At 40.6% G+C, this 21,806-nt stretch overlaps 1 protein-coding gene across 4 annotated transcripts in view; it reads left to right on the forward strand.

Moving 5' to 3' along the window:
• Window positions 1–21,806, forward strand: part of cadm1a (cell adhesion molecule 1a) — a 748,250-nt gene that overhangs the window by 633,203 nt on the left and 93,241 nt on the right. For all 4 annotated transcript variants that reach the window (XM_060936142.1, XM_060936144.1, XM_060936146.1 and 1 more), the window contains one exon: window positions 19,902–19,998. In XM_060936142.1, coding sequence (XP_060792125.1) covers window positions 19,902–19,998 — 97 coding nt within the window. The remainder of the gene's footprint in view (window positions 1–19,901; window positions 19,999–21,806) is intronic.

The raw sequence follows: 21,806 nt of genomic DNA on the forward strand, positions 1-21,806 counted from the left end.
ACATTATTCTCTCTCTTTGCTCAGAAATCTGGTTCCTGCAGCAGTGAAATAATCAGCAAGAAAAATCTATGAGACTGGGCAGCATCAATGGAGAGTTTATTTACAGAATAGTAAAATGCATTGCTGTGGATATTCAATAAGCCCAGAAATATTGATGGCTGTGCCTTGCAACAGTTTCACTCTGTTGCTCGTCAGCACCTTTGTACCCCTCGGCTTGAGGGAAATGAAGTTTGGCAACTTGAGGGAAATGCCAATGGTGCTGAAGAGAGCGCCGGCAAATGGTTGTGTTATTAAAATGAGGCTGACCTTTTCTTTTGGTGCCCTTCAGTCATGGTGTGTGAGCTGATCCAAAAGCTAGTGGCAGAGCTCTTAACCAGTCTCTGCATCTGAACGCCTAGGAGAGGAAGCTCCTCAGAGGAAGTGATACAGGGGTACCTTCAAAGCTGGAAGCATTCGCTCACTGCCTTTCATGCAAAGAGCTTAAAGATAAGAGAGAGAGGAATGGGGAGCATCTCTACTGTGCTGCTGGAGACACACAGGTGGATCTTCCTCTTTAACCACAGCTTCAGAGAAGGCTGCTCTCCATAGCCCTGGATGTCTATCACCAGGAGGGAAGCCTCAGAACTGTCAGAATGTAATTTGGACAGATGGACAGATCACTTGTTTTGTTGACCATGAAGGTCTTAATGGAAGAAGTGTTTGGGTGGCCAGAAAAACTGATATATTTGATGATAGAAGCCATGGCCTGATGGTTAGAGAAGCAGTTTTGGGACCAAAGGAAAGGTTTGAGTTCCTGGACCAATAGGAATGGCTGAAGTGCCCTTGAGCAAGGCACCTAACCCTCAACTGCTCTCCAGGCTGCTCTGGGTGCATTGTACGTCGCTCTGGATAAGAGCATCTGCCAAATGCCATTAATGTAATGGAATGGAAAAGAGCTTTGAGATAACAAAACACAACAGGCATACTGTTGTATAAAAATAATCAGTACTGGTGTGGTATTGAGTGTTGATTATTTTGGGCGAAGATATACGGTGGATATAAAAAGTGTTGCTGGAGGATGCAACTGAGTAAATGTCTGAACTTTATTTGGGGTTAATCAGAGTCATTTTAATTGACGGCAGGTGTGAACCCAAAAAGGCTGAATGTTGTAATTAAATCAGAAGGTGCTTCAACAAAGTATTGGTCTCAGGGTGTGCACACTTATGCAACCAGCTTATTGTACATTTTTTTATTTTTTATGTTTTTCCCCCAAATAGATTTGTTTGTTTTTCAACTGAATTGTACAGGTTATATGTCACATGAAAAGTGGGAAACGTTTTAAAATTATTTATCGTGGTCTCATTTTTTTTTACATCAGAAAAACCTATCATTTTAACAGGGTGTGTACACTTTTTATATCCACTGTACTTGCTTTTAACTCCATGCGCGCATGCACATGATGGCTGCCTCGTGTATCCTGTGTCCATTTGGTGCATTGGTCTTAAAAAAAAGGGGAGTCCCATATACGATTCGTACATTGGGGGAGTGCCTGTTAGAGAGCGCACTTGTCCTGGGCCATCGGCATAGTGAGGTAGGGTGGCCAGTTCCTTTCCTTGCCGCCTTTAACTTCCCCAATGTTTCCACCAGGTCCCCATTCACTGCTGGGTGGACAGCGAGCGAGCCCCAGATCCCCGTCGAGCCGAGGCTCGACCCAGGGACCGTTCGCTTAGCGGTCAAGCTCTCTAACCACTTGGCCACCTGCGTGCCGCATTGGTCTTGCATGTCCTCAAAAAGTAACGCTGCATGATGCAATACACCTATGAACAGTAGGGGCAGCGTAGAAACAGTATAACCAAATACTAACCTCCTTGAGTGTCCCCATGTTTATTGTTTACATCATGCAAATCTGGATGTTCTGCACAGTCTGAGTTCTCTGGTATGCCCTCTTGATCAGTGTTTCTCAACCACTGGGTTAATGGGCCTTGAAGAGCCATTTAGTGGGCTGCGAAATTTTTTTTTTCCAAGTTGAAGCTAATTTTTACTCGTAGTAAGGTACAATTGCTGGGTTGCATCTGACATCACAGCTGCCTCATTAAGCTACGGTCACACTACAGCTCACGATGCTTTGCAATGGGTTATTGATGAAAATGAGGCATTTTGGTGGCGATGCATGGCGATATACACGTGAGCTAAATGTTGTGGTCACACAGCAGGTGAACACTTGACTGTTATGCCTTTGCGCAATTGAGTCTGGCGCAGCTCGAGCGGCCGCGTGCACTTATGGAGATCGTTGTGCACACTCTTGTGACCCAGTTGTTATGGGAAACACCTGATAACGATTAGAGCGCAATCAGCACGCACAGATACAGACTGTTTTCACAGAGGCTTTGCAAAGTATTATCATTATCACGTTTGTTTCGAGCCATGTTTATAACACTGTTTAAACACCCTGCTTTATGATTCCGCTTTCTGTTTTGCTTTCATTTGTGTAAATATCTCACCTGCTAATAAACACTCTTCCTGCACTTGGATCCGTCTACCGCCATCTATCTTGTAGTGTCCTGATTCCCAGATCTTTAACCCAGCCACATTTAAAAAGTTGTACGCCTCCATGTTTTTCCAGGTTTCCGTCTGTGTGTCCATGTAGAACGATGTCTGCAGCAGCAGGTAGTTTGAGATGTCAGGGAAATAAACGGATGGATCAATTTCCAACTCCTAGGAAAAATCCTTCTTTGTTAACACGTACAGATCTAATCCCACTGAGTGGTTTCTATATCCACTTTTTTTGAGTGCACTTCTTGGTTTTAATAACTTGCTTGTTTGCTGTACACAAACATGGCAGTAAGTTCTTGTGTTAATGGACCAGACTCCACTTTTGGATCATTAATCCCTTCTGAGTGAGAATGCCCTGCATGCATGGTTTTATGTTGGCTTCTGGCACATCCATACAGTTTTAAATACAATACCTACAATTAAAAACAGTTTGTTTTTATTGCATTTATTTAATTCTTGGGCTCCCGTCTGTAACAGGGAGTGATGTTGCATTCCATTAATACACTTGACAATAAATTATTTGACTCTAATAGAATAGATAAGAGAAATACTTGGGGGGGGGGGGGGGGGGGTCTTTTTTAATGGGCCCTGACTCGTTACAAGTATGAATAGGTGGGCCTTAAAGTAGAAAAGGTTGAGAACCTCTGTTGTAGATGAATCCTCCAGAAACACGTTCGGTACAAATGAACAATTACATTCACGACGCAGCCAGTTGTCTGTACGAACGTGTGGTTAAAAAACAACCATATCGCCGCCTTTTCGAATAACGGCACGTCCTGAAGTGTTTTATTCCACTTATACCGCAGCATTCTGCCAGCCATGGGCGTCGCCACCATTGAATGTGAAGGGGACGTGTCCCCTTCACGTTTCATAATTCTTCGTTTGGAGTCCCCCACATTTAACATAAAATATTAGTTCACCCAGTGCCGTTTCTATTGCTTCGTGAAAGAATCCATTCCACTTGATCGATAAGAGAATACACATACCACTGAAAATCCACTCTGGGTTTTCCGGGCGTTACCTAACAACTCACCGCACGCAGTTTTCTGGAAAGTAGCATGGGAAATCAGTGTATGGGGAAGGAATAGTAGAAAGGAAAGCAATGGAGAGAGATGGATGTTATTCCAGGTGGATTGTGAAGGAAAGGGGGATAAAAGTTATGAAGTGGTAGAAATTGTGGTGGCACCAGTGTAAGGAGTTCTATCTATAAATCTATTTGTTATACTAATCTGTAAATGTTACTGTAGTACCACCATTGCATGTAGCTTGACAAAACTGCACTTGTTCATTGTGTGAAGTTCTCTTTTATGTGTCGTTGCTTGACACAGTGTGATTTTGTGTTATGAAGACTGCATGATGCCATGCCATTTTTGTTATGAGTATCACTAAATCGGAAAAAAGTAAAACGCACCCACTAAAGTCACTGTTGGTGGTTAACAAAATTGCACCTGTTCATTGTGTGAAGTTATTTTTTTATGTCACCGTTGCTTGACACAGTGTGATTTTGTGTTATGAAGTTTGCATGATGCCATGTCATGCTTGTTCACTGTGTGAAATTATGAACATTCTTATTTTTAAACATACAGTTGAGTGTCACTATTGCTTGGCACAGTGGCATGTTGTGTTACATCTAAAACTAAATAAAAAAGGAAACTAAATAAAAAGTAAAATGCACCCATAAAGTCATTGTTGGTGATAAATTGTGTCACATTCATCTCATTATCTTAGGCAGAGCAGTGGGTTTAAAAACAGGCTGATGAATATATGGACTAGTTGAATGAGGACGTATTGTTGAGTCTCTAAAATAGTCATTGAATTAAGTGACTTTTGTAGGGTAAATTAGGTGTTCAACAACCTGTTAAAAATACACCAGAATGCAGGAAATTGCATCTAATTAATTAAAAATTTTCTGGGGGAGGACCCACCAGTGTGTCCCCCCAGAACCCTCGCCAGCATGTCTCCCCAGAACCCCCGCCAGCGTGTCCCCCCAGAACCCCCACCAGCGTGTCCCCCCAGAACCCCCGCCAGCGTGTCCCCTCCACATTAAAAATGCTTCTGATGCCCCTGCTGCCAGCACTTACATTTCTTAAAGTGCCATTCCACCATTGGATGTATTCTTTGGCATAAAATACAATATATTTTGACAACATATATAAATGGTATCACTAGATAGAGAAATCTTTTAGCTTCAAAATGATATATCAAACATAATTTTTTGACAACGACAAGTATATTAATTTTGCGACCAAAGTCACCTACCCTTTTAATTTCCACGCATGATGTCATCGGCAGGTTCCCCTTCTTGTGTACCACGTGACGTGTGACGCGGCACATATTATCAGCAATGGCGGATAGAACGCGATAAAAATAATACCAATAAATCTAGCTAATACCAATAAATCTAGCTAACTGAAAGATTAACTCAACATTTTTCGCAATTTTTTTGGCCCCCATATACGAGGAGAAATGACTCTCTCACTTTGGGGGTTTCCTGGTCTAAAAATAGACCGACACGTGGTACACAAGAAGGGGAACCTGCCGATGACATCACGTTTCACTACCGTGCGGAAATTAAAAGGGTAGGTGACTTTGGTCGCAAAATTAATATACTTGTCGTTGTCAAAAAATTATGTTTGATATATCATTTTGAAGCTAAAAGATTTCTCTGTCTAGTCATGTTGTCATAAAATATATTGTATTTTATGCCAAAGAATACATCCAATGGTGGAATGGCACTTTAAGCTTGTAATGACTGACATATTTTTTTTTGTATCCATTTGTAGTTACATTTAATGCCATGGAAGATTCTCAAAGTTTACAAGTTACAGCAGCTATAACTTGCCATATAGCTGTCTTTCTTGTTATTTAAAAAAAAAACCGCAGCTTGTGACATTGTCAAGAAACTACAAAGCGTAAAGTCATCCGTCCTTGAGACTCTCCCATGTTGGACACTGTAATGACTGTTACAAAGCACTGACATTAGAGATTCTTTCCATAAATATTAAATAAACATCTCCTTGCAGAAAACTTTACCATATAAACAATTCTTCATTATTCTTTATGGAATAAAAACACAGGAAAGTGGAGTAGCTGCATTAAGTTCCATTTACATGCGCACATTTTTTACATCCGGAATGAATTCATTCCCATCAGCGATTCCGAACGTACCGTTGACATTAAAGCGATCAGATAGATGTGTGTGATTATATGACCCAATCACACAATCAGAATGGAATTTCTTACATGCGCACAATCCCTCATCGCCAGCTTACTCGGCTCTTTAAAGATGGATGTGCCAAGTAGTTTAGCCAATCTCATCATGTTTCTTTTATCTATTTTATTTAAACAACAATTGGAAAGAAACCTTGTCCTTGTAGAAGTGCTGAACAGGAGAAGATGAGGACAGGATAATTTGTTTTGTAATGCGTCCTGTACACAGCTGTACCTTTGCTGCCTCTTCTGAATTACAAGAACATTAATCTTGGCACAATTTTTTTTTCAATAGTAAGTCAATTTTACTTATTTTTATTGAAAATACATTCACTGGCCACTTTAATAGGAACTTGTTCTTGATTCTAAGATTCCTGTTGTTGGCTGGAAGGACTGGAACCCAATGTGGTTTTCTGCTGTTGCATGCTGAGATGCTTTTCTGCTCACCACGGTTGTAAAGAGTTGCTATGAGTTACTATAGCCTACCTGGCAGCTCGAACCAATTGTACTCACTCAGTGGTTTTTGTTTTTCGCACCATTCTGTGTAAACTCGAGAGACTGTTGTGTGTGTGAAAACCCCCAGGAGATCAGCAGTTTCTGAAATGCTCAAACCAGTCCATCTGGCTCAAACCAACACCCATGCCACAGTGAAAGTCACAGAGATCACAATTTTTTCCCGTTCTGATGTTTGAAGAATTGAACATTTAACTGAAGCTCTTGATTTGTATCTGCATGATTTTATGCATTGTGCTGCTGTCAAGGGATTGGCTGATTAGAGAACTGCATAAAACAGCAGGTGAATGGGTGTTCCTAATAAAGTGAATGTACGGCAACGTAAACAGGCAACAGTGCTCTCAGCATGACTGTTCAATACTTCCGGGAGCAGTGTGTGATATTGTACATGCTGTTAACCATGAGGCTACAAACAAAGCACCTCACTGCACGAAGGCATCCTGAACATGCGCAGAAGGTTACGGGTGCAGCAGGCAACCCGCTCGAATGGTTACATGGCTAATATTTTCCTGTCAAACGGATTATTAGAGGCTCTTTCAATTTGATTATATTCTCAACTGGAATGGGGTATTTCATTCCAATCAATCTTTAATCGGATTATTAATGGATTATTACGGTCCATGTAAACGTTGCTAGTGAGTTGTTACGACAGAAATTATCAGAAATGCTACTGTCAGAGCTGCTGTTATGGAACAGTAATCAAGACAATTTGGTCAATTGTATTTGGAAATTCAGCATCTCTGTGGTATAAGTCTCCTTATATGAGACGTAACCTATGAAGAAACCCATCCGTCCATTATCTGTAACCGCTTATCCTGAGCAGGGTCACGGGCAAGCTGGAGCCTATCCCAGCTGACTACGGGCGAAAGGCGGGGTACACCCTGGACAAGTTGCCAGATCATCGCAGGGCTGACACATAGACACAGACAACCATTCACACTCACATTCACACCTACGGTCAATTTAGAGTCACCAGTTAACCTAACCTGCATGTCTTTGGACTGTCGGGGAAACCGGAGCACCCGGAGGAAACCCACACGGACACAGGAAGAACATGCAAACTCCATACAGAAAGGCCCCCATCAGTCACTGGGCTTGAACCCAGAACCTTCTTGCTGTGAAGCGATAGTGCTAACCATTTACACTAGCGTGCCCACCCCTATGAAGAAGCCATGTAACTTAATTCACAACAACACAAGGCACAATGCTGTTAGATGTAATGAGACACCCAGTCTTTCCAGCAAGTGTTTGTTGACTTTGGCAGAGCTGTAACTCTCAAAGTCATACTCTACTGGTCTGTTATATCATACACCATTTGAGCTGTTCAGACCTCCAGATTTCCCAGCTTGTGTCAACACAAGCTGGAGCTAAATTCTTTCTATTTGGGTGTCGCTCAACAACAACAACGCTCTGTGTCTCCATGCTAATTCACAATGCACGCTGTGAAATCTGGCCAATTTACATTATTAACCTGCTGGTACAAATATCAGCATACTTTCTGAGGAATGCACTGCTTAGCACACATGAAATGCCCCATAATTGTATCAGTGTCATTCCAGTTTTCACACTGTAATCTACCACTGTGCTGCTGTGCATATAGCTGGGCACACAATGCACCATAGCACAGGCATGGCACTTCAAGCTCCATTATGGAGAGAATATTCGATTTGGGGTCCTTGGAGAAACTGCAGGCCTGGAAGCAGGCCAGCCTATGGAATGCAGCACGGCTCAGCCATTACAATAAGCCATTGCAAGAACCTGGATACCTGCAAGGACTTGAAGTTTTTTTCAAGGTTAGACCATGCAATCCAGTGTGAACCAGCTGCATGGTGTGTCCATTATCTCCATTGTATGAACAAAGATAATGGAGGTGTCAGTGATGCCAAGAGTGGTGAAGAGCCCCATTATTAAAACCCACCACTATCAGAGCCGTTCTAGTTATTAGCTCATCCGGCTGACAGGCGATGAGCTTATGCCATCATGTGTTGTCCGTCATTCATCCATCGTCCATCCGACGTCGTCTACACTTCACAAAAATTGCTTCTTCTCTCTCAATTCTTCACCGATTTTTATTCTTTTTGGCAGGAAGGTAGATCTGCCTGGGGTGCATATAGCTTCTACCCAAATTTACATAATTACAGTTAATAATGAAGATATGGAGTAATTAAGCCTTAATGAGCAGTTTCCATACAAATTGCTTTTTCTCCCTCAATTCTTCACCGATTTTGATTCTTTCTGGCATGAAGGTAGGGGTACCTAGGGTGCGTATAACTTCTACCCAGATTTGCTTAATTACAATTACTAATGAAGTTATGGACTAATTAAGCCTTCATGAGCAGTTCAACAAAAATCACTTCTTCTTGGTCAGTTCCTCGCCATTTTGGATTTTTTTCTGGCAAATACGTAGGTATTCCTAGAGTGTATACAGCTTCTGTATATAGCTTGTATGTACGGTAGTGTTCATAACTTTCAACATTTATTGCGGAAGGTGGCCCACTTTAGATCATTCCTTCTGGACTATACCGTGCCTGAGTGAGCCATTGATGGTCTCGTTATCGAGTTCTTAAAGCAATTAATTGGTTTGACTGCTCACTTGAATTAACTCAAAAGCAAGTAGCCAATAAATAATGACAACTTTGTCTGGCAGTCCAGGAAAGCAAAAGTGGCCATGATATCTGGGCAGGAAGGATGGCATCCTTTTTCTCCGCTGTCAATCAAAGACATAATAGCCAGCTATATAAATGGAAGAGAGTGGATAGTGCTTTCTTCTGAGTGTGTTACTTTGCCCTCTGATGCAACATGTGGAGCAATTCGTAAAGATCTACGGTTTATGAAGATGCTGCCTCAGGCTGTGTGATATGACGAAATACAGCACTGTGCAAAAGTCTTAGGCACTCCATTTTTTTTCATACAAACTTTGTTATAGATTTCTATTTTATGACGTCTACATTATCGAGTCAGTCCAAAAACATTTTAGAGTTCCAAATGTTTGTTTTCCAGCACAAAATTAAAGGTTACAGAAAAAAAGTTTGTATCTGAGCAGCATATTACATAAGAGACCACTTTTAAGATTCTCATTCTCATTATCTCTAGCCGCTTTATCCTGTTCTACAGGGTCGCAGGCAAGCTGGAGCCTATCCCAGCTGACTACGGGCAAAAGGCAGGGTACACCCTGGACAAGTCGCCAGGTCATCACAGGGCTGACACATAGACACAGACAACCATTCACACCTACGGTCAATTTAGAGTTGCCAGTTAACCTAACCTGCATGTCTTTGGACTGTGGGGGAAACCGGAGGAAACCCGGGCGGACAACATGCCAACTCTGCACAGAAAGGCCCTCGCCGGCCACGGGGCTCGAACCCAGACCTTCTTGCTGTGAGGCGACAGTGCTAACCACTACACCACCACGCTGCCCGCTTTTAAGATTAAAAAAGAAAACATAATGAAGGCTACTGGGTTTTGCTGCAAAATTAAGAAGCGAGTGTGACAGTCAAAGCATCCAGAAGAACTGGGGCTGGTTCTGTAAGATGCTCAGTAAAACCTACAGCTCGTTTCCTTATAAAACTGCACTCCCTGTACCTGAGACTACTATTTAAATTTTTTTTTTTGAAGCAAAGGGTCATCTCACACCAAATATTGACTTTGTTTCATTTATTATGGCTTACTGCTGTTAATAGTGTTTTTTTTATGTTGAGACATTTCATTTAATTATTTTTAAGCCATTTTTGGTCGACAGCATTTCTTTACATGTGCCTAAGACTTTTGCACAGTACTGTATATCATGTGACGATCGAAAAACGTCTTTCATATTATGTTCTATTATTTATTTCATTGTGTTGCAAATTAGATTACATTAGATTCAACTTTATTGTCATTGCACATGTCACAGGTACACGGCAACGAAATGCAGATTGTCAAGTCAAGTCGATTTGTATAGCGCTTTTAACAATAAACATTGTCACAAAGCAGCTTTACAGAATTTGAACAACTTAAAATATGAGCTAATTTTATCCCTAATCGATCCCCAATGAGCAAGCCTGTGGCGACGGTGGCAAGGAAAAACTCCCTCAGACGACATGAGGAAGAAACCTCGAGAGGAACCAGACTCAAAAGGGAACCCATCCCCATCTGGGCAACAACAGACAACATGACTATAACATTAACAGTCCTAACATGAAGTCAGCTTCGTTGATGCTATAAACCCCCCACCGACGGAAACCCGAGCGCAAAACTGTTCATGACAACCGCAGTCCCAAAGTCAGCAAGTCAACTGCAGTCCTAAAGTCAGCAAGTCAACTGCAGTCCCCAGCCACAAAAGCACCACTGCAAGAGTCCAGAGCGTCCTCCAGGCACGACCCCCAACTGTCCACATGGGGCCGCCCTCCACAGGAGCGATGCGATGAGACTCCAACCAGACACAGGGCACCAGGATGGATCAGGCAGGTCCGAGGAGCAGAAGAGGTCAGCATCTCGATCCCAGGACCGACATGTCACTCAGAGGGACAGATTGGGGGGGGGGGGGGGGGGGGGGGGGGAAGAGAGAGAAAACACAGGTTATTAGGTATGCCCAATGTCACCTGAATAAGTAGGAACAGTATACATATTGCACTGAGTACAAGCAGGGACTCCGGCAACTAACTATGACAGCATAGCTAAAAGGGGAGAGCCAGAAGGTAACACAGGCATGAGGGAGCCCTGGGATATAAAGCAGCAGCCAGTACACCGTCAACAAACTCGAGTGAGCAAGCGAGTGGGGACTGACAGCATCCATACATCCCAGTTTACCAAAACACTCTATGTCTGAGGACCCTCCAGATCTACACCTTTACCTCATAAACACCATTAACAAAAGGCTTGACTAAACAGACATGTTTTCAGCCTAGACTTAAACGCTGAGACTGTGTCTGATTCCCGAACACTACTTGGAAGGCTGTTCCATAACTGTGGGGCTTTGTAAGAAAAGGCTCTAACCAGAAGTGCATAGTAGTAAATAACATAAGTGTAATATATATATAAATATAAATGTACAGGAATGGGTATGGAATGGTATAATAATATGATAGATATTTACAGTATGTTCAAAATGTGCAATATGAATGAACTGTAGTGCAATGGTATGATATACAGTATAGATATTTGCAGTATATACAAAACACAGTATGAATAAACAGTAGTGCAAATAGTGATAGTGCAATGAAGTCAGTTCAAGTCAATTCAGTTTGCTGGGGGGGGGTTGATGAGTGTGTGTGTGTGTGGAGGGAGGGACCATGGGGGGGTGGAGTTCAGCAGGGAGACAGCTCTTTACAGAAAATATTTTTTCATCATTTGGACAGTTTATTCAGAATGTAGCCATACTTGCCAACTTTTCAAAATTCTCATGGGGGAGAAAAGTGCGTGAACGACATTTTCAGTTGGACGAGGGTATGATGCGCGGTTGAAATGATAAAAACAGTGGATCCCAATTAATTGCAAACCATTTGAAATTTATACAATTAAAAAGTTTTTGAATTGTTGATTTTGTTCCATCAGTTACTCTAGGTTATGGGATTCATGTATCAGGCATGAGAGAGCTCAGAGTGAAACATCTGAAATAATACTCTTGTTTTGAATTTTAATGTAATAACAATGAAAGGGAAGTCTTAAATCAGATTTTTAGCTGAAAAATCTCATTCCTGAATATTGTATACATACAGAGACCCACAGAAGATAACACAAGTGATGCTTTAGAAGAATGTTTAGAATTTCTTAAAATAGTCACAGTGAATGAAAGTATTATTGGATTGCATCAAATGTGTTTTCCTTCTGTAAGCTCATGTAAAAATACAGAGAACTATAATATCATAAATTACATTTTAATAAGATTTAACCAAAATAGTCACAACTCAGGGCGGCACGGTGGTGTAGTGGTTAGCACTGTCGCCTCACAGCAAGAAGGTCCGGGTTTGAGCCCCGTGGCTGGCGAGGGCCTTTCTGTGCAGAGTTTGCATGTTCTCCCTGTGTCCGCGTGGGTTTCCTCCGGGTGCTCCGGTTTCCCCCACAGTCCAAAGACATGCAGGTTAGGTTAACTGGTGACTCTAAATTGACCGTAGGTGTGAATGTGAGTGTGAATGGTTGTCTGTGTCTCTGTGTCGGCCCTGTGATGACCTGGCGACTTGTCCAGGGTGTACCCCGCCTTTCGCCCATAGTCAGCTGGGATAGGCTCCAGCTTGCCTGCGACCCTGTAGAACAGGATAAAGTGGCTAGAGATGATGAGATGAGTAACAACTCAGTTAAATAAATACTGCACTGTCTTAGTACGACTAAAAAGCATCTCTCTCACTAAACACTTTCCAACAGAATTTTTAAAAAGCGCTAGAAATCCTATCAAAATCCTGTCGGAATGCATCAAAGGAATTTGCTCATTTGCAAACTTTGACTGAAAGTTTTCAAACAAAATTTTAAAATGGCACTATAAATACTACCATACTATCAAAATATACTCCGCAAAGAAATTCACTCGAATGCAACATTTTAGTCTGACCAAAATACACTCACTAGTAATCTTTCACTTAAAACCTCAAACTCTATCAAAATCAATCACTTTCCAGATAATTCACTTGTAAACTTTCACTTAAAACTTTCAAACATAAATTCAAAATAGCACTAAGACACGACCACACTATTCAAATACACTGACCAAACAAATTCTCTGTCATGCAAAATTTCACTAAACACTTTAGAAGTTGTACAGTTTGTTTCTGAAATGGTATGGAAGACTAGTTTAATTTCACACTCAAATGTCCATTATATTCTGATTTAAGGTATCTTTACCTTAAAATGTGTAACTAGCTGGTCGAACATTTGCTTATCCATGGAAATTCATTCTCCCATGCAACCTGGTATTTGCATTCATATTTTTGCTGTTTGATATTGGGTTTAGCGGCCATGATGAATGTCGGACAGCCTGGGTGAATCCTACGTTACGGAAGTGACTGTCGTTCTGGTCGTTGATTGGTTAAAAATCAGTTGACATCAGCAGTGTTTCTGATACGATTCTGATTGGACATAATCGGGAGTATTTTTAACTTGGTGCTAGGGATTTCCCAAAACCGGGAGATTATCCACTTTTTAACAAATACGATCGGGAGGCGGGAGATGGAGGCTAAAATCAGGAGCCTCCCGCTGAAATCGGGAGGGTTGGCAAGTATGTGTAGCTGCTACTGTTGTTCTGAATGGCATGCTGCTAGGCTAGGCCAATTTATACTTCTGTATTAAATCTATGTGGCTACACTGTATACTTCAGTTATTCCATAAAATCGAGTCGTACATGAGCTGATAGCTGATGAGGTGCATAGCACCTACTCGGCTATAAACCATGTACGACGAAATTGAGTGGAATAACTTATATTATATCCACATTCACTGGATTTTGAGAAACAGAGCATTTTTATTTTTATTTTTTGCAAATTTGATAAATAAAAACTTTATACAAAACGTCAGACAAAATCATTTCCACTTAGAATGTCAACAAATCGGCAAAATGACATTAGCAATTTGTGAAAAATGCTAAAATAATAATTCTTGAAAATAAAGATACATTCTTACCATCAAATACTTTCATTCCGTATTTTGTTGCTTTTTGTATTTTTTGGGGGGTTTATTTTCGAGTAGCATTTTTATTTCGTCCTTGGTTGGTTCAGCAACACTGCCATTTTGTTTTTCTGTACTCACAGTATATGAGCTGATATCCTAGTAGTAGAGTAGCCAATCAGAGCGCGTGATTGCTCATATCCAGTGACTGTTGATAGAATAATACACCATAGCCTGATGTGCACCTCTCCAGAAATATAACTACACAGCATGGCGATGAAGACCACAACAATTGGGATTGGTCCTTCTGGTAGCACCACATTTCCTCTTACATATTTCCAGCTTTTCCTTCTCCATGAAAATGTGAAATCAACTATCACACTGTTGTGATAAAATAAATATAGCAATTGTGAGGTTGTATAGCAGCTGTAGTTAGTTATAATAGGAAGTTTAATCTTGTATCTAATCCTGTAGATGTGGATTTTCACGATAACGTTATATTTGTGCCTCTTTCCTGAGTGCACAGTGGGACTTTCGCTTTGAGCCGCTCATACTGCTGAATACAGACGAGTTAAAACACTTCAGAAATGCTTTCAGTCAGAATTCACTTGGTTTATAATTAATCACATGAGGTTTCTTTTTCCCCAGTAAATGTGTTTCAAAACATTTTTTTCTGTATATTATTCCTAAAGTGAATCAAGGAAGTCACATTCCACTCTTCTTCTATGTGTCAAAGCAGTAAATTCTGGTGTGTTTATTACAACATTGCCTCTTAAATAAGACCCATACCTTACGTGCAAGTATAAATACTTCACCCTGTGCGAGTGTCAACACCATTCCTATGCAGTAGATTATAGTGGTGAGCCGTTACTATTAGAGCTGGGACTTCAGCTCAGCCAAAACTTAGCCAGACACACCAAAAAAACAACAGGGGAAAAGATTTTGCAAGGGATTAGCGGCAGGCTGCCAGGTCGCTCCATTGTGTGTAGTTGTCGATGTTGATTTTAAAAGTAACTCAGTAAATTACAGAGGGAAATGAATACTTAAGTCTGAGTGAAAATACTGTGGCAAGTGTGCATGGGAGAAGAGTCTGGAGACAGAAATCTTAGTTTCTCGGTCGTTAGCCTGTGCTACTTGCTCTCGAAAGCACTGGCATGACCACTTTATTAGCATTCACTAACGCTACTGATAAACGCTACACCAGCTAGAAGGTGACTTCACTGCTGTGCTGACAGCACCGACTCGCAGGTAAGCTTGTGTTGGCCTTCGAGAAGGCTTCTGGTGATACATTTTTGGTCCCTCTCACTATAAATCAAAATCTGATTGGTTAATTCATCTGTCAGTTCCTACATAAACACACACTGCCATGGCCTTCTGTCCCGGCAATGAAGTCCTAACCAATGAGTGAGCCAGCTCTAAACTCTTCTCAGCCTAGAGACAACAAACAAAAAAATCTCATGGGATAACTTGGTTTTAATATTTTCAGGACAGTAACCCTTTCATTACTGAAGCAAATTTGATAATAAAAAAAAAATTAGGCCAAATTAGAATTAGAAGAGAATAATTATAATGAGAGAATGAAAAATTAAAGAATGAACAAAATTAAAGATAACATTTGAAATGCTGATATGTTTGGGCCTTCTCTGAAGGCCGAGATGGCCCTGACGGTTCCCCTCTGATGGTAGATTATATGCAGAAGTAGAAATCAGCCTTAAGGCCATGTTAATACTGACCTGGTTATTAGCTGCGGATTAAAGGTTGACTTTCCCCAGCCAAATAACAGGTAAAATTAATATTATCACAAAGACCAGGATGCCTGTGTGAAATAAGGGCTCTTATTGTTAGTATTAATATTTTGGATCAAAACATGTTTTGTTATTTTTTCACTTGGCAGGTGTACAAGGTCATGTTCAAGTACAAGTTTAGTTATCATATGCTTTAAAACACCTCTGCGTTTGGATTTGTCAGTGGCCTCTGCCATTCTGTCCAGGTGGTGGAGAGTATATCCCTGCAGTTCCACAGTCGAATCATGGATTTTAGGGCTTAGCCAGGTTTCAGTGAAGCACAGCACATTGCAGTATCTGACCTCTCATTGTGAGTATATGGGATAAAGCCGCTTGTCCAGCTTATTGTCTACCAACTAAATGTTAAACAGCAGAAACCAATGAAGTGGATAATGGTCTTAATCTCCCCGGCGCTTGGCCACGTCTTCTCTGCTTCCGGTATTAATGCCTTCGGCAATGCGAGTTTTCATTTATTTATTTATTTATTTGAGAAGATCAGTGTTGAAAATAAAAATGGTAGGTCTTATGTGGTGGAGGCTTTGACGATCATACGCAGTCATAGCCAGAACATTTTGGACGCAAAGCAACACACAAAACGTGATTACAAAAATAAATGTAAGATGTCACCAACATTGTTCATGGAGCCAATTGATAAATGAATAATGTATCTAACATCAGAAGATCATGATTAGGTTAATCAATTACTAATTGCTTAAAACCCCAAGAGAAAGCTAAGAACCCAAATGAGACAGTCAATGATGGTGTAGCTCACTCCGGCCCTGTCTAGTCCAGAAGGAACGATCTAAAGTGGGTCACCTTGCGCAATAAATGTTGCAAGCTATATACGCTATATACAAGCTATATATAGAAGGCTATATACACCCTAGGAAGACCGACCTATTTGCCAGAAAGAATCCAAAACGACGAGGAATTGACTGAGAAGAAGCGATTTTTGTTGAACTGCTCATTAAGGCTTAATTAGTCCATAATTTCATTAATAATTGTAATTCAGCAAATCTGGATAGAAGTTATATGCACCCTAGGTACCCCTACCTTCATGCCAGAAAGAATCAAAATCAGTGAAGAATTGAGGGAGAAGAAGCAATTTGTGTGGAAACTGCTCGTTAGGGCTTAATTACTTCATATCTTCATTATTAATTGCAATTATGTCAATTTGAATAGAAGCTATATGCACCCCAGGCAGATCTACCTTCCTGCCAAAAAGAATAAAAATTGGTGAAGAACTGAGAGAGAAGTGATTTTCGTGAAATATAGATGACGCCGGACGGACAACGGACAACACATGATGGCATAAACTCATCACCTGTCGGCCAGATGAGCTAATAACCATTGAGGAAGTTATTCTTTTTGTGGATTCATTTCCAAAACATTTTTTTCTCAAACACGACGTTCCGAAGTTGATGTGAGTGGCACTGACAATCCTGCATTAATAAGGATTTTGACTGCACATGTCATAAGCAAACTCAAAGAAAGCCAATATTATCGTACCTGAAAGTGGTACAGCCAAAGACCTGCTCTTCCAAATGTCCTGTGTAGTACACTAATGGTACCTGTACTATTTAGGCATCCTGTTTATTATGCAGAGTGCTTGAATTTTGATGATTTGTTAAGCATTTTTCAACCAGTGAGAGCAAAATTCTAAAAATTATACATCCTAGAATTGAAAGAAAAGTAACTGCAAGTGGTTAAAAAAAATCCTTCCCATGCCAGCATCTGGTATTCCCAGGCACTCTCCCACCAAGTACTAACAAAGTTGAAGCACACTGGGTGGCGCTGCTCTCCATTTCCATAGCCCTTGGCCTCTCGCCTATTACATAGCTAGGCTTACAGTGGGGAGCTGGTCCTCTGGTAACTACAAGAGTTTGATGCCTTACTCACATCTGTACTGCAGCATGCCTCACCAGATGGCAGTAATCCGTTACTACCAGGTATTACTAATGGTCTCCATGATAAACTTGAGAAAGCCAGTTGTTTTGGTCTTTGATCTATCTTCAAAGTGCCTTATGTCTGTTCATATAAAGATACTTTAGACATGGTCAATCTACAGACACTTGAACACCGATGGTCATGCCATTCCTTGTCCTTGGTTTATCAAGCCTTAGTCTCTACTGTACCTGTGGTCTGAACTACATAAAGGAACTCTTTCAAATACAACAAAGCCGTTATAATTTAAGACGGGGGGTAACCTCAGACTAGCACAACCAACTTCGAACAGCAGATGGACTCGCAGATCATTTACCTATCTGGTGACTTGTATGTGGACCAATCTCCCCACAGAACTGAGACGTCTTGATTCTCCAATCAAGTTTAAAGCACCATAAAGAAAACGAATCTTACTAGTGGCTCATTGTGCAAATGTAATATTTGTGATTAATAGTTAAGTTGCATTTAGTTATATTTTTGACTTGACGACATTTTAATTTTTTAAATTTAATTTTATGTCTTGTATAAGACTTCCTTGATATAATGATATATATTTGATATGTATTACCTTGCCTGGGACGGAGTCCACCAGGGGGCGAGGTATTGTTTTCGGTCAGATTTCTTTGTTTCTTTGGGGGGTTTTTTGTAAACGATATTATGGGAAAACGGCTGGATCAATCTTCATGAAACTTTCAGGATAGATGGGCATTGGTCTCAAATAGAAGCCCCAACATTTTGAGGGTCATCCGGTCAAGGTCACTAAAAAGGTCAAAATCGTTTTTGTTGTGTCTACTGCCTCATATACAGGCACTAGCCACTACGTCATCGTGCTGTAGGAATGTACGGTAAGTGTAACGATCGCTCACTGCACATGCGCAGACGTGTTCCAATTAAAATGGCCGGTGAGTGTATACAATTCGTTTCACCATTCGAATTTGGAGGTTTCGGTTTCGAAAACTGTAAGAGGTAAGAGTAGAATAATATAAAGTACAGACACTTGGTATATTTTACTTCTGTGATTTTTAAATTGTTCATTTTTGGATTATGCTTCATTTTTGTGGCTGCTGCCTCATAGAGTAAATACACTATATATGCTATATTTATTGTATGGACATGGGATCAGAAAACAATTTTATTTATAAGCACATGTACCCATAGAGTACCTATTTTTTTCACAATATCTTCCATCATATTCATCATAAGTGCTACCGGGCGAGGTTTGTTTTTCCTGGCAACACTTTTATTATTATTATTATTATTATTATTATTATTGTTATTATTATTATTATTATTATTATTATCTTAGATCCCAGTTCCTGGCTGGGTGGCGTTTACTTTGTCCCTGGTTAACTGCTGTTCACTAGATCTTTTGGTGCTTAATGAAAGACCTGGAACACTTTCTTCTTTCATTTTTCCCCTATGTTCTTCTCCTCCTGAGCTCTCATTAGCACTCTGTGTAAATGCTTTTTTCCTTTCAACACCGCCCCCCCGCCCCCCCCAGGTCCTCCCCATGTAAGCGCTACTTAGTAAAATGGATCAGTAGGGGGGCTTATTAGTGTTTATCTGAAAGAAAGCACATTTAAAGGTAGAGGCACCATACTTGTCAAAGTACACTCTGCCAAAGTCTAATAACGCCTTTATTAGCATCATGTGTAAGCTGGCTAATTTGAGTTGCACCATGTCAACTTTGGCATACCCGATATCTGCGCATTAGACGCTGGTAGATGGATTAAGCAGACTGAAACCTTATTTGACAGCTGAATGAAATGTTATCCAGAGCTCACACAGTGAATGACCATTCTGGATGACTGTCCCCTGGCCATATCCATGGCCTCATATCCATAATGTCATTGTGCGAGAATGTATCAGTGCATGTCAAACGTCATTGTGAATGTCAGTGCTCCTGTAGCCTGGTAGAGAAGCAGTAGGAAACCTAATCCCTGCAGAATTGGAGGGAAAATAAAGCCAGATGAGGGAAGGATGTACCGGTAGGTCTCATGCTGAATGCAGTGACCATGACAGAAGCCTGGCGAATGCAATGCCTGCAGTAGCCACAGGCTCTAATGGCTTAGGAAGAGGACAGTAGTGATGTAGTATAAAGGTCAACACTGTGTGTGCAGGGTGTTACTGTGTGTCAGTGCAACCTAGATGGATACACTATCAGCAGCCAGAATTGCATTCATCACTTTTCTTGTTGCTGTATCCACCATGGCAATCAAAGCAGGTCTTGAAATCAGGTGTTAAGCGATAAATAAAACCCAGCTGGACAATTTTCAGCTGGAAATGGAAATCAAATAAGTATTGAACGTATGACTGTTTGAAGATTTACTTCTTTCTTCTTGGCAGATAAACCAGAGGTGAAGATTGTCGTGGGGTTTCCTCAAGGACTAACCAGAGAGGGGGAAAACCTGGAGCTGACGTGCAAGACCAAAGGCAAACCAGAGTGAGAGGGTTTTCATTCTTCTTCTCTAAATCCCAATTACATACTTGACATCGATGTCAAAGTAGACATGTACAGTAAGTGTCCCCAAACAGTATACTGGTGTGATATTGAGTGAACGATAGAAAAATGGGACATAAAACATGACAGGGTGGGCTGTTAAAGGAAAATAAATCAATGATGGGGCAACGTGATGCAGCCTAACTTCAAGCAGAATTTCGAGTTACCGCCCTAAAGTGAATTATTTTCTTATAAAATAATGCCCCAGTGTTTTATTCCACTTATACTGCAGAAATTTGCTAACGATTATAATTATTTATTTATTAATAAATGACAAATAATGCTTTTTAACCACTTATAGCTACACTTAACCCTCTGAGGTCTGAGGGTATTTTCTGGCACGCTACTGATTTTGGCATGCTCTGATTTTGTCAGTTTCAACAAATCTAAGCAGTATTTTCAAAGTCATATGACTTTTCTGTATTCAGCACAAGTTCAGCTACAATAATATCTATGTAGTATGTATGTCATGATTGATTGTACTTTAAAAAAACCAGATAAATGAAGATGTTGTAAAAAGCAGTTTTACAATGTGTTTTTTTTTTTTGGAAAAAAAACATGACCTTACCCATTGTGGTGAACCGTTTTGGTCACTTGAGTTGATTCTGTTCAGTCTTAGGAATGTATCAAGCACAAAAACTTAAATCTGCTCCATTTATTTGGACAATTAACTGGCCATCAAAAAAATTATGTCCTATTGTTTTGAGATAAAGGGTTGGCAGTGGGAGGGATATTCAATGAGAAGAGTAAAAAATTCCATTCTATTCAATGAGAAGAGTGAAAACCCCTCTCACTGCCATCTCTTAATCCCATCAGGTCAAGTGATCAAAACGATTTGTCACAATGGGTAAGGTAATGTTTTTCACACATTCCCACACAGCTCTAAAACTGCTTTTTACAAGCTCTTCAGGTTTCTGTTAGTTTAAAAAAAGTTTTGCTTTATTCAGTTTGTCTTGAAATTAACTCTTGTACTATTTTATTCAGTTCAGAGCCACAACCAACTCTGTTCCTCTGTTACACAATTACTCTGTAATTTTGCTCCCACTCCAACTCCAAGTTTTATTCTCTAAACTCAAAATAGAGCAAAATTAACTATTTTTGAGGAAAATACTTTTAATTCTGGAAGTCATTTTTCCTGTGTATGCACTACAGCACACACATATCAACCCATCTGCTCATAAGAAATAAAAAGAAATATTGACACGTGAGTTGATCTTCAGCTGGATCGAATCGAAGTTCAAAGTGACACCGCTCATCATCAGTGTCGCAGTTCTCAAGATCCGATGAACCACTGAAATTGAGTCGCTGTCCTGAATCATGAATTGAATCACTATCCTGAATCATGAATTGAATCGCTGTCCTGAATCATGAATTGAATCACTGTCCTGAAATTGAATCGCTGTCCTGAATCATCCAAAGCGCCATCTTGCAAATCTGTGTGCCACCTCACGATAAGTTTTACGTCCAAACAGGTCACCTAAACTATGTCTGACAGATTTTATCCTGTTTACAGTGGGCGTTCCTACAGTGAAAGAGAAACCAATCGAAACCAAAAGAGTGAAAGTGATTATCATGCCGTTACCATGTGAATAGTCTTTTATGAATGTGTAAGTGCGTGCTCAGCACTCCGACTCTGGTGTGACTGAGGTGGGGTTTACATTAGACCGTATCAGCGGATCATCAGATTAACATTTTTAAAAACGATTAGCGTGCACACAACAACACCAATACACGATTCGCGTGCACACAGC

This window comes from Neoarius graeffei, chromosome 12 (genome assembly GCF_027579695.1).
Source record: "Neoarius graeffei isolate fNeoGra1 chromosome 12, fNeoGra1.pri, whole genome shotgun sequence".
Classification (NCBI taxonomy): domain Eukaryota; kingdom Metazoa; phylum Chordata; class Actinopteri; order Siluriformes; family Ariidae; genus Neoarius; species Neoarius graeffei.